The sequence below is a fragment of the Suricata suricatta genome, chromosome 12, assembly GCF_006229205.1.
Source record: "Suricata suricatta isolate VVHF042 chromosome 12, meerkat_22Aug2017_6uvM2_HiC, whole genome shotgun sequence".
Classification (NCBI taxonomy): Eukaryota; Metazoa; Chordata; class Mammalia; order Carnivora; family Herpestidae; genus Suricata; species Suricata suricatta.
The window spans coordinates 44,140,897-44,155,060 of record NC_043711.1 but is presented as its reverse complement, the minus strand read 5'-3'; the positions used below and the strand labels follow the sequence as shown (position 1 = coordinate 44,155,060).

General features: G+C 37.6%; 1 protein-coding gene across 1 annotated transcript in view; it reads right to left on the bottom strand.

Annotated features, from left to right (window-relative positions):
* CNTN3 (contactin 3) overlaps nucleotides 1-14,164 on the bottom strand; it is a 240,047-nt gene extending 225,883 nt beyond the window's left edge. Inside the window, exon 1 of the mRNA XM_029917321.1 lies at nucleotides 14,109-14,164. Within this exon, the coding sequence (XP_029773181.1) occupies nucleotides 14,109-14,163 (55 nt within the window). The 5' untranslated portion in view covers nucleotide 14,164. The remainder of the gene's footprint in view (nucleotides 1-14,108) is intronic.

Here is a 14,164-nt window from a genome sequence, read left to right as displayed (position 1 = left end):
TTATTCTCTAACAGCACATTGTGAAATACTTTGCATATGATAACATAAGCCCTTGATAAAAAATAATCTTAAAAAAAACATGTATTTATACTTTAGGACAGAGGTCAATAAAGTATGCCCATAGGCCAAATTCGACTGCCCTGTATTTGTACAACCTATGAATCAAAAGAATAATATTTCATGACACATGAAAATTACATGAAATTCAAGTTTCAGTGTCCATCAATAAAGTTTTATTGGAAGACAGCCAAGCTCACTCGTTTATGCACTATGGCTGCTTTCACATTATAACAGCACAGTAGTTATGACAGAAACCATACGGCACACAAACCCCCAAATACTTACTATCTGAATACTGAATGAAAGAGTTTGCCAACACCTGCTTTAGGAAAGAATATGTTTAACTGGGGGTGGGGCTGGGGGATAGACACTGACTTTGCATCGGGATAGACATGTTTTTTTCCTCTTTAAATACTATCATCTAACTTTTTGGCAAGCCATCTAAGCTTTCTGAGCCACTGAGTGATGGGAATGATATCAATATTATAGGGTTTTTGATGCAAAGATAAGCAATATTTTTAATGCTGCAGCACTACCATAAATGGGATCTGACAGTATTACATATTTTTGCTTAGCCTTTGAATCAAACTTTTATTTACATCTGACTGAGGAACAATAATTTATGAAGGTAGTCTAATAAATGGCTTCACTCATTAGAATGCATATCTACAAGGCATGAAAAATTGAATGGAATTGTCCGTATCTCCATGGTAGTTGTGAACACGTCACCTGTGTTCACTTACCGGGTTTGATGATATAACTGAAACTATTATGTCTAAGACAAAAGGGGCAGTAACTTCAAAGAAGACGGGGAAAAAAAGCACCTACTACATCAGATCTCACTGAGTGACAATTCTCTAAATGGTATTTACTCTCCTTTCTGTGTTCAAATCATTACTCACCAAAGTAGTATCAATGGGAAACTTAACAAAATAAGCAGCAAAGGGCTTTCAAAAATCCCAAGAGGCATAAAAAAAGCATTAGTTCCTTTATATTGTCATTAGCTGAATGTTTGTTTTCTCTCTTTTCCCAAATAAGGAATAATGTCCACAGCACCAAGTATTTTAGATTTGCAGTGCTGCATACTCAAGCAAAAAGAGGGGGGGAAAAGGCATTGTGGCATTGTATATGCTACAGTAAATACCATTCCTTCACTGACAGACAGACGGCTGCCCAGAAAGCCAGGTAATACATTGTTTAACAGCCAATTCTTCGTAATTATCCACACACACATGTTCTGTATATGACCTCATATGTTTTTTATACATATGTCTGAGTTTAAGCATTATTAACGTTTGCGCACACACTCACAGGATGAGAATGAAAAGCTCTCACTTTCTATTCAAAAAGTTATGGAAGGTAGGGTGCCTGGGAGGCTCAGTCGGTGAAGCATCAGCTCAGGTCATGATCTCATGGTTCCTGAGTTCAAACCCTGCATCGGGCTCTGTGCTGACAGCTCAGAACCTGGAGCCTGCTTCAGATTCTGTGTCTCCTTCTCTCTCTCTATCCCTACCCCACTCATGCTCTGTCTCTCTCTGTCTCTCAAAAATAAGTAAATATTAATTTTTTTAAAAGTCAAGGAAGGGATTTTAAAACCTATAAAATAGCACTTAGTAATGAAAACCTTATTTGGAAATAAAAAATCCAGTTCTGCTTCAAAATCTTAAGGCTGATATAAAAACACAGGCAGATTGCTATCTGCCTTGAAACCCCCCTGGGGGGCATACACAGACTGCTCTTTCTGTTGCACATGTTCTAAGAACAAGAGGGCACAGGTAATGCTGGCATGAATAAGGTGCAACACGGAAATGCTACCCCCAGTATTCATATATTCTTTGAATATTGCTTGAAACAGTAGTGCTGCATGTCCACAGGCAATGTCCGACAACATCAGAAGGGCAGCCAGTGATCCCAGACTGGCCTGGATTCTCACCCTTCCTTGCTTGTAGGACTGAAAGAGCAAATAATGTTCGCATGCTTGTAATAAACCATGAATAAGTCACCAGAGCCCATGAAAACAGCAGTGTACACATTGCACTCTCTCAGACCAGTGCACCCTATAAAGCTAACCAGGGAAAACACTGAATCGAGCCACAGTTCAGAGACTATGGATCCCTAAGTCAGCACACCATCACATACCATTGCATACCATCACACACCTCTGCACTGATCCTTGAGAGTTCTTTCTTCACCACCTTCCACAAACAGATGGTGAACCTTCCATCACTATGCAGTGAGTCCAAGAAAATAGCAGTTTCTTCTGTGCAAGAGGCTCCCAAGGTCACTCATCTCGAGCTGGGGCTCAGGTCTACCTGAACGAATAGAGAGGATGCTCCTTTCTCTTTTTTTCAACAGTCCTTTTAGTTAAAAGGAACAAATTGCCTCCTGTTTAAGTGACAGGTGGGCATATTACTTTTGTCTCCGGCAGTCCCCAAAATAAGAAAAGTAAGCCCAGATAATATAAAGAGAAAGTAGTGAGTCAAATACCAAGATAAGAGCTTAATTCCTTAGCTGCCGGGCAGAAGTCGGAAGAGGAAGCGTCTGGAAAATCTAATGGCCTGGCAGAGGTACAGGAGTTGTGTCTTCCTTTCTTTTCTTTTTGGTCGACATTGTTTGTTGTTCTTCTTTTAAAGCCATAAATATCCACAATGTAGAAACACCAAGAAGCACACTGTTTCACACTCAGTAGATGTTTTCCAAAACAGATCGTTGTGTAAACATTTCACTATTGCTAGTGGGTTTTGTAAATATATTTATTTATTTTTGAGATGGGGGGGAGAAGAGAAAGAGAGAGAGAGGGAGGGAGAGGCAAAGAGAGAGGGAGAGAATAGATCTGAAGCAGGCTCACGCTGACAACAGATGAGGGGCTCGAACTCAAAAACTGCGGGGCCCAAACTAAAAAACTGCAAGATCATCACCAGAGTTGAAGTCAGACATTCAACCAACTGAGCCCCTCATCATCGTTAGTGTTTTGATCTTAACCATGCAACATTTATCTTATGAGTAGTAGTATCAGAATGACATACAATTTCACAATTGACAATGGCAGTTATTACTGGTTCCAAGTGTTGCATCAATGATTTGATTAATGATAAAAAATTAATAAAGGTTGCTTAATCGTTTTCATATACATACTTGTTTACAGATGGACAAGTGAATTCTAACATTTCATCCATTTCCGATAGTCATTTGCCTCCTTGTTTTCACTGACACTGTTCAAAGAAATTAATGTGGTGTTCCTTGTGGGCATTTAGAATTGACCTTATGGAAAAACAAAAGTATACTGGTAATCAGTGGACAATTAGTGAAAGTGGCCAAGCCTCTTCTTGCCACAGCTGCTGGCAAATCAAACTCCAAAATCTGTTCACTAAATTGATGCTGCTTTGAAACTATGGAGTCATATCACAAAACACAAAATAACTATCTCCTCCCATAGTTTCTTCAAATTATATGCACAGATATATGTTAAGATGCATACATAATTTGATTGTTCCTTACTGCATTTTGCTCTCATCAAGTACTTTGAAATTTACAACATCTCTATCTAAAAGAGCATCCGATGTTGCATATCTTCATGGAGTTCTGTTGCTTGACAGTGTCTTGAACTGAAGTGTCAACTGATGTTCAAAGGAAGCAACATGCAGAAGTGAACATTAATTTTTATCATTCATGAGGGGAAAAATAGCACATAGGTGTGCTAAGGGCATAGAGTCTACATCTAATTTCTAATGGAAATATGACTATATTTGATAACATATTGTATAAGTGAAATTTGCTAAAGGAGTAGAACATAAATGTTCTCATACAAAAAAGGTACATGAGACACATAAAATTTACATTGTCTAGAAAAAACAGGAAATTGAAACAGGTGAAATTAATTTAATCATATTATATAGATAACTCAATATTATCAATATTATTTCTTTCAATCAATATAAATATTGCTAATGAGATATTATCTATTCTTTTTCTCAAAATATGCATTTGAAATACAGTATTTTACACAATAAAACAAATCTTAGTTTGGGGCAGTTGGGTGGCTCAGTTGGCGTCTGACTTTTGGTTTCAGCACAGGTTATTATCTCATAGTTCATGGGTTCAAGCCCCACAGTGGGCTCTGTGCTAACAGTGAGGAGCTTGCTTGGGGTTCTCTCTCTCCCCCTCTCTTCGCCCCTTCCCCCAATCTCTCTCAAAATAAGTAACTAAATAAAACTTTAAAAAAAAACCCACAAATCTCAGTTTGGATTAGCCATAATTCAAGTGCCCAATAGTTGTAAGTGACTCCATGCGGCACAGTGTAGATCTATAGAAATATGGCTTGGGTTTGCAATGTGGCTACACTTCAAAATGGAATGAGACTTCAGGCAAGGAAGTAATCTCTCTGTACCTCAGTTTCCTTCTATAAAGTAATATTTGTACTAATACCTATCTCAAAGGGTCACCACAATAATTAAATACAAACAGACAGCTTACGCTGGGATTAACATGCAATAGCATCTCAATATACACTGATTATCATTAGTTTCAGAGCTATTACATACTTTCTATGTATGATCGGATCCAATTCTATGTTACACTTTTCTCTAAACCTAAAAACATCTTTTCTGTCCATTATGGGCTGGCTGTTTGTGTCCTCCCCAAGATTCCTATGTTGAAGCCCTATTCCCCAGTATGTTGGGGCCTTAGGAGGTAATGAAGAGGATAGAGCCCTCATGATAACAGTTGTGTCCTTATAAGAAGAGACCAGAGAGCTTAATCTCTCTATCTCCCTGCCATGTAAGGACCAAGCAAGAAGACAGCTGTCAGAAAACTAGGAATAGTGACCTCACCAGCAGTGAATCAACTGGCACCCTGCCCTTGGATGTCCCAGGCTGTAGAAGCATGAGAAAAAAATTTCTGTTGTTGAAGTTACCCAGCCTATGCAGTTTGAACATACTAAGTAAGACATTGCCCCATTCTCTTCGATTATGTCCAATTTTAATATAATGGTTATATCCATGGGTGGAGTAAAGCTATTTTATAGACTGGTTTTCAAATTCCAGCTCAAGCCCTTCTTAGGTATGTGAATTTTATAAAATTCCTTAACTTGTCAGAGCCATCAGTCCCTGATTTACAGAATAGGGAAAACAAGTACTAGGCACAGAAAGTTGCTGAAGGAATTAGATGATTTAACCCACTCAAGGTCCTTAGCTAAATGCTTGGTACAAAGTAAATAACTCAATACACGTTCATTCTAATTATTATTATTTTAAGATCCAGCTCAAACACAGTCTTCCCCATGAATATTTTTCCTTCTTCATTTCTCTAACTTCTCTCTTCTTAGAACTTCCACTCTAGTCTTTTTTTCTAGCATTTTTTATAAATAGGATCTTAAATCTTAGCTTTCACTATTTATGTGTGCCTCCTTTCCTTCCTAGAGACAACAACCCAACCCATCTTAGCTCCCTCTATACCGCTTATCACAATGCCTTACACAAAACACTCAGGAAATGACTGCTGAAAGGCTGTTCAAAAAGATGACCTGGGCTGCAAAGTGTGCAATGTGCCAGAGAAAGGAAGGGAAAGAATCTGAAGAGATGAGTAGCAAGACCAAGGGAATAGTTGGGGTGACAGATAATAAATATAGGGGCTGACTATGAAAAACTGTACTGAGAGTGGTGAAAATTGGTAAGGATGACAAGGAGGTGTAACTTAGAGGCATCCTCTGTCATAGCACAGACACTGCCTTCTCTTTGCTTACAGATATACTTGTAAGATAGATGTTACTGGCCAGAATATCAAGATTTTCCCTTTGTTGTGCCTTGTATAAATGCATGCATCTGCATGTGTATGTTTGTGCATGTGTGTGTTTGTCTTACACTCAAAGTTCACCATCATTCGTGAGTTAACACTTAAGACTGTACTGATGTAGGAGTCCAATCCATTTAGCTCTGCTCATACACCTCATGGAAAAACAAAAGATGCACAGGGGTACTTAAAAACACTTTTATGTGATGAGTACTTTAAGACAGTTTATCACTTAGGCAATAGTCAATTAAATTGGTTTGAATGAGCACTGCATTTCTAGAAGTCAGTGAACTAATCAACAGGCACATTTGAGACAGCCACTTTAAGAGCTAAATAAAATTGTGGGTTTTATTTAATCTTATGTTTACTGAACTCTAATAGCATTTCCAATACACATTATTTTTTAAGTCCCCCAAACGCTTTCTTAGTCACCATCAAGCTTACAAAAATCCAATATGTGGAATTATCAATGATCAAGGTTATAAGAACAAAATACACCAACAATGCCTGCCTTGTTTTTCCCCAGATTTTCACATTCATACTCTGATAGACTGTCAAGATTTAAATGGGATAAATGAAAAGCAATTCAAGATTTAGGGCACTGCAATAGAGGGGGATGATTTGAAATAAGTTTATCGGTGAAAACAAGGAGGATGTCAAGATTTATAAGCAGAGATCAGCAACATCTCCATTTCACCAGTATCAGTGCCATCAAATCATATTACATGGCACACAAACACAGCAGAAGAAATGACAGTCATTTGAGATTATGGCAACAGTTTACTTGAAGTGTCACATCCAACACCAAACTCATTTTCTCCGTGATTACAAGGGTGGCATCATTAAACCAATTGAAAAATATTCCAGTGAGGACTTGAAAAGTTTATTTTGCTTTTAAAGCTTTCCTTAACCATGATGTGGATGAAAAGACTAGTACAGAAAGTGTTTCACATTAAGGTGACAAAGAACAGGATGGAATGTGTGACTAGGGCACTTGAAGGCATTGTATCCTTTACACACAAACCAATGCAGAGTATATGATTTTCAAATGCAGCCCAAATCTACAGATGTTTCTTGTTTGAGGATGCCATCCATTACTAAATTTGTAATGTTAAAGGAAGCCAAGGCTACTGTTTAGTGATTATACATTTCATCTTAATTACAGAATCAACAGTTTTTAAGACAGTATTTAATCAGGGCACCTGATAGCTCAGTTGGTTAAGCATCCAACTCTTGATTTCGGCTCAGGTCATGACCCCAGGTCGTGGGATCAAGCCCCTGCATTGGGTTCTGTGCTGAGCGTGGAGCCTGCTTAAGATTTTCTCTCTCTCCCTCTGCCCTTCTCCCAAGCTCATGAGCTCTCTAAAATAAAAATAAATAAATAAATTAAAATCAATTACTTAATCAAGATGATCTGAATCATCTCCTAAAGCATGACCTACGGTCTCAGTTATAATAGGTTTCGGGACACAATTAGGAACATATGCTATCTTCATGATTCCTGGAAGGGGCAAACAAAGTTCAGGGGTTAAGGTAGCTCTACAGGATAAAGACTGGGTCATCTTGGGGGGAAGGTGTGGGAGGAGGCATTTACTGCTTTTTATGCTGTTTTGGCCAGGAGTGGGGCCATGGAAGTACAGGATCACTGAAGAGCTTGTTTCTTCTGCTGTCTGTGATCTGTAGGCACAGAATCAGTTGTTCCCTCAGGCTGGTTTTTCCACGATGATTGCAGGATGACCACCTACAGCAATCAGGATTCCTCACTCAGACACTAGGAGATAAGGCACTTTCCACAAAGTGTGAACATAACGTCTGATGGTCACAAAACTGCCATGAGCTCAGGAGCTTAGGCCGATCATTGGGGCAAATGAGACAGGTCTATCTTTGGAGCTAAGCATGGTGTCAATCTCGTCCAAGGCTCATGGCCACTTCATGATGGCAGAAGAGAGTAGATGCTGGAGACACTACCACAATATCCATGAAAAGAAGGTCAAGGACACCTGGAGATCATTTTCTCTTCTCAGACTAATGGCTACTTACTTTCACAAATCACTTCTAGGTATTACAAAGTATGAGTAGATCCCAATATACTTACTGGTTGGTCACTAAAGTTTTAAGAGAGTTTCATGAAATAAGAATAACTTAGAACTTTTACAGAAATTTGATATTTTCCATGGTGGTGTTAAAACTAGGCATTAACAATAATTTTAGTTAGCCAAGGAAATTTCTCTTTCTACAAGATTTATGTTTACTTATCTAATCCCACTAGAAAACTAAAACTAAAAACACAACAGAATATAGTCTGTAAAATCTAGAATTTCCAAATGCATTGTTTAAGGACTTGTCCACATTCACCAAGCAATGACACTTGAAATCCGAACTCAACCTAGAAAGGGTTCAGTATTTGTATGCAATACACTCTCAGGAAGTATTTACAACTCTTCATATGAAATCAACAAATCCCATTATCTTAATTCATTTGGTTTCCTGTTGGACTAGTACATGGTAAAAACATTTGCAAAATGGTCAGGTTTCTATTTCGTAAATGTCTAGAGTTGTGATGTCCAAAATAAATATAATGGAAACCCCACATATTTCAAATTTTCCAGGAGCCATGTTTAAAAAGGTTAAAAGAAACAAGGGATATTAATTTTAATAATATTTTTACTTACTGAAATATATCGAAACTATTATCTCAATATAAAATCACTGACATAATTCTTTAATGTTTAGTTTAGAGAGAGAGAGAGAGAGAGAACGAACAAGTTGGGGAGGGGCAGAGAGAGAGGGAGACACAGAATCCAAAGCAGGTTCTAGGCTCCACACATAGCCTGTTGTGCGGTTCAAACCCACAAACTGTGAAATCATGACCTGAGCCGAAGTCAGTAGCTTAACCGACTGAGCCACCCAGGCACCCCTGATATATTTTAAAATCTTAATAGGTACCAAGTCTAGGGAAACTTGTGTGCATTTTATGCTTACAGTACATCTTTGTATGACTAGCTACATATGGCTAGTGGCTCCCACGCTGGACAGTGAACATCTAGAGTTTCTCATATAATTAAGCAATTAACTCCTGGTAATTCAGCAGTGAGGCAACAATCTCCTTGAGCTCTTGAGGATTCTTATTCCATGGCCTATATCCTGACTTTATTCTAGAAAATAAATTACTGAAGTAGTAAATACTAGTGATTAGGGGACTACACTTGATTTCAAAAACAAAGAGAAACTCTGATATAAGCACACAGATTAGGAAACTTACTTAAAAACTTAGAAACTGTTTTCCTTGTCTCTAAGATAGATATAACGTCTGTCTCATTGCATTTTTGTAAATGAGATGAGGTCACTAAAGCACTTCCACAGGGCCCAGTATACAATGAACAAGGTTCCATTCATTAATATTATTAGCATTACTGGGGCACCTGGGTGGCTCAATCAGTTAAGCACTGGACTTTGGCTAAGGCCATGATCTTGTGGTTCATGAGTTTGAGCCTGGCTTCAGTGCTCTGAGCTCATAGTCTGAAGCTTGCTTCAGATTCTGTGTCTTTCTCTCTGCTTTTCCCCCTCCTGCTCCTTGTCTCTCTCTCTCTTTCTCTCTCAAAAATAAAAATAAACATTAAAAATTGTTAGTATTATTAACTTTGCTGTCATTACTATTTTTTCCTCTTCCTCATGTTCCTTTTTTTTCTGGCTTCTTCTCAAAACGCTGGAGGGTTCTCTTTTCTCTTCCTTTTCTACTTAGGTCTCTTGCTCTTAAACATTTTGACAGGAACTCAGTAAGAAATATATGTAACATCAGGACTCAACACACATATATTAAAAGGAAGGCTCCAGGAGGACCGGGATATTATTGGTTTTGTCTCATTGCTGTATTCCAAATGCCTAAAAGTGCTCAGCAGTAAATATTTACTAAATGGCCAGTGCATGCTGATATATTCTACTCCATCTCTTTTTAATTCTAATTTGCCTATTTAAATAAAAAACACTGGTCATGACCCATTACGTTGACTTTTTTACCCACCATTTAGTGGAAAACAGTTACCTATGCTTTGGGCCTGTCTTCCTTCCATCCATGAGGCACACCTCTGGATGTGGACAGAGATAATTTGCTCTCAACACAAGGTGACATAGAGCCTTCCAGTCCATCCTTGACTCACCCTTTTCATTCATACCCCACACCTATTCTGTGAGCAAATCTTCATGATTCTACCTTCAAAGCACACCCAAAATTTGAGCAGCCTGGAGTCAGCCACCATCACCCCTCACCTGATTATTACATTAATTTCTAACTAGTGCCTGTGCCCCTCTACTATATTTCCACAACACAGCATCTAGCAAGGTCCTTTCAAAGGATAAGTCAGATCACATCATTTCTCTGCTCAAACACAGTAGGTCTACTAGGGGGAATTTAGGGCAAAAGCTCTAAACATTCTCCTTTACTCATTCTCAGCCATCCCCTCATTTTCTGCTGCAATCATCTCCACAGTGCCCATTGGCTCTCACCTACTGCTCCACTCCTGGTGCAACCATGCCAGCTTCCCTATTGTTTCTAGAACACTCAGCTTGTCATATGTTAGGACCTTTGCATGTGCTGTGGACTCTGCCTGGAACTTTCTTCTCTAAATATCCACAAGGTCAATTCGTTCACTCTAAGTCTTTGTTCAAGTGTCACCTTCTAGACGAGGACTCATTGAATTTAAAATGGCAACCCACATCCCAATCTCCTACACTCACAAGGTTTTGTGTTTCTTCCCCAGTGCACTAGTATCTTCTAATTCAATGACATTTTGCCCATCATATGCCAGAATGTAAACACCACAGGACAAAGAGCTCTGTCCATTTTCTTCACTGAAAACAACGTGGGTTGCATAAACAGATGCCAAAAAAGTATTTTTTTAAAGAATGAATGAAGCCTAGGGGTGCCTGGATGGCAAAGTTGGTTTAGTGTCAGACTCCTGATTTTAGCTCAGGTCATGATCTCACAATTCTGGAGATAGAGCTCCATGTGGGGCTCTGCACTGAAAGAGTGGAGCCTACTTGGGATTCTCTCTCTCTCTCCTCTCTCTCTGTACCTATACCACTCATGTGAACCCCCCCTTCTCTCTCTCTCTCTCTCAAAATAAATAAATTTAAAAAAAGAATGAATTAAGCCTAGTGCTTTTTCAAGAAAATCAGTTAAATTCATCCCCCAAAAAAAGTCATGGCTAGAAATTACTTTTGCCTTTTTGTTGCAGGAGGAAACATGCATAGGCAAAACAATAGAAGGAAATGAAAAAATGCATGAGATAATGGATAATGAAAAGCTTAAATATGAGAAGACAGAAAACACAAATTATCAAGCATTTGCTCCATTTATTAGATTTAGATTACTGGCTAAACACTACTCTAAGTAAGCAAATTTGCACAGCGGGTTTTTACCTGCCCTTTGTTATGAGGTCACCCCTACATTATGAACTGATTATTAACTCTAAAACATAGAACACAGAATATCACACTTACCAATCTTTTAAAGTTAGTTTTATCTAGAGCCTAGAGGAGTACTAAACTATGTTAAGAATTATATACAATCAATGCATTTTAGAAAATTTGTAAGAGCCCAATTCTCTATAATTATAAAGATTATCAATTCTTTAAATAACACTCTATATAAATTTATCATATATCAATTAATCTAATTGTTCCATACAAATCCTTAAAGCTTTTTAGTTTTATTTATTTACAGTTTCTTTCCTTTAAGAGCGGGGGGGGCGGGGAGGGAGAGAGGAAGAGAGAGATATCAGGGGAGGAGCACTGAGAAGAAGGAGAGAGGGAGAGAGAGGGAGAGAGAGAGAGAGAGACAGAATCACAAGCAGGCTTCCTGCAGACAGCATGGAGCCTGACATGGGAGTTGAAATCACAAACCATGAGATGATGACCTGAGTTGAAATCCAGAGTCAGATACAAGTGACTAAGCCACCCAGGTGCCTCTCCCTTAAATTTTTTTTTATCAACAAACTTTTATCAGTATAAAAACTTTTTTATCCAGAAAATCAAGTTGGCCTTTAATTTGTTTTATGACATCTTAACATTTTAGCAAAACAGACACTGCTTTTTCTATAACTTTCCAAAAAAAATTTGTAAAACATTTCTCAAACATGCTAAAACAATACATACCACCTGAACACTGTATAAAATTCTAACTTAACATTTTACACCACTGATAAACTGATCTCATTTTCTGTTGCTACACTTTCACTTTCTGAGTATATCTTCTTCTTTTCAATTAATTGGAAAATTTCGGGGTTGCTCTATGAAAGGTGATTTGGTGACTAATAATATTACTGTCGTAAAGTTGCTTTCATTTTGGTCCCTTTACAACAACAGAGCTCAAATTTGAAACTGTCAATGAAGAAAAGGATTCAAGAAAAAAATATTTTAGTCTGGATACCTGTGTTGATCTTTCTCCAAAGGTCACTTGAAAAGGCAGAAATCTGTAAATAGGTGGTCCTTCTGTCCTCAATGCACTTTGGTGGCAATCAAAGAAAACTAGAAGGAAGACTGAGGAGCACCCGGGTGGCTCAGTCGTTTAAGAATCTGACTCCTGATTATGGCTCAGGCCATGATCTCACATTTCGTGAGAGGGAGCCCTATACTTGGCTTCTTGCTGACAGTGTGGAGCCTGCTTGGGATTCTCTTTCCCTCTCTCTCTCTTCCTCCCAAGATTGTGCTCTCTCTCTCTCTCTGTCTCTTTCTGTCTGTCTCTCTCTCAAGATAAATAAGCTTTAAAAACAAAACAAAAAAGCAAGATTGAGACATTACAAAGGAAAACTCATTTTAAAAAACCAAAAACTTTAATTTAAAATGTGGGGGTTTTGGGGTGCCTGGGTGGCCCAGTTGGTTAAGCGTCTGTCTTCAGCTCAGGTCATAATCTCACGGTTTGCGGGTTCGAGCCCCGCATCAGGCTCTGTGCTGACAGCTAGCTCAGAGCCAGGAGCCTGCTTCCGATTCTGTATCTCCCTCTCTCTCTGTCCCTCCCCCCTCCTGCTGTCTCTCTCTCTCTGTCTCTCAAAAATAAATGTTAAAAAATTAAAAAAAATAAAATGTGGAGGTTTTAATTCATAATCTCTCACTGATTATAAATTTTTTGCCATATATTTTCATTTAAATATCTGAAGAATGTTTTAAGTCGGACATAAGAGTTCAAAAATCTACTCCAATATATGCATGTCTTCAAGTAACATGTGCTTTATTTGACAATGCATTTGGCCTCATTCCATACCAATTTTCTCTTCTTGGAAAAGAAAAATGACACTCTGCTTTTTTAATTAGTTTCTTTAGGTATCATAAAGAAATTGTACTTAGGTACAAAATTGGTCATCTTCTTAGGAGACTAGTGTGAATTTTTTAGGGGTGTGAGGTAATGATCCTGTAACTTATTTTCAGATGTGCTAGCCAAATAAGTGAATAAAGGAAACAGACACACACTCATACACATATGTACAGAATACATTAAAATGACACAATATTCAATTAAAAATATAAATAGTGCATATGTGTATATTCATTATACTATTCTTTCAACTTGGTAGGTGCTGGTTAATCTTTATATTGCAAAGAAGGAAAATGATAAAAGAAACCAAAAAACTAATTGTAATAAAAATACCACTCTATTTTTAAAAATCCTTCTCTTACTTTGTCACTCCTCTAGAAAACAAAACAAAAAGGCAATGTCAAATAATTTATAATAGATACTTTTGTATGATAGATATGAGACTTATTCCTTTTTACATTTTGTTCTACATTTTAAATTTTCCAAAAATTAAAAAAAGCAGCCTATGTTAATTTTTGATCCCTAAAATAAGTTCTCTGCTAAAATAAAAACCATATTGTTTTTAAGATTAGATATTAAAATACTGGGATTTAAAACTTATATTCTCCCTTGTATATGACAGATTATAAGTTTTAGCTCCTTTTAGGAATAAAATCATGAATTAACATTCTCAAATTCTGATTGGCTCCTTTGGTCATAATACTACAGTAGGTCTATATTGTTAGGTATCATTTTATTTGGTATGGTGATAAAATGGCTTGTAAAAATGAGGGAGTGGTAAGAGAATCCTATTTTCAGAAGAAGGAATGAAAATTTCCCTTCTGGGGAAAAAAAAAAACCCCTTTGTTTCTTTTTGCTACTGGTGGACTATTATTTCAACATTTAAAAATTATTTAACATAAGACTCAAGTATAGTTCCAACCTCAATGTAGAAAATACAGCTTATTGTTACCTCCTAGGCAGCCAATGAATGAAAGCAGGATCAAGTGTTTCCATGACAACGTCATC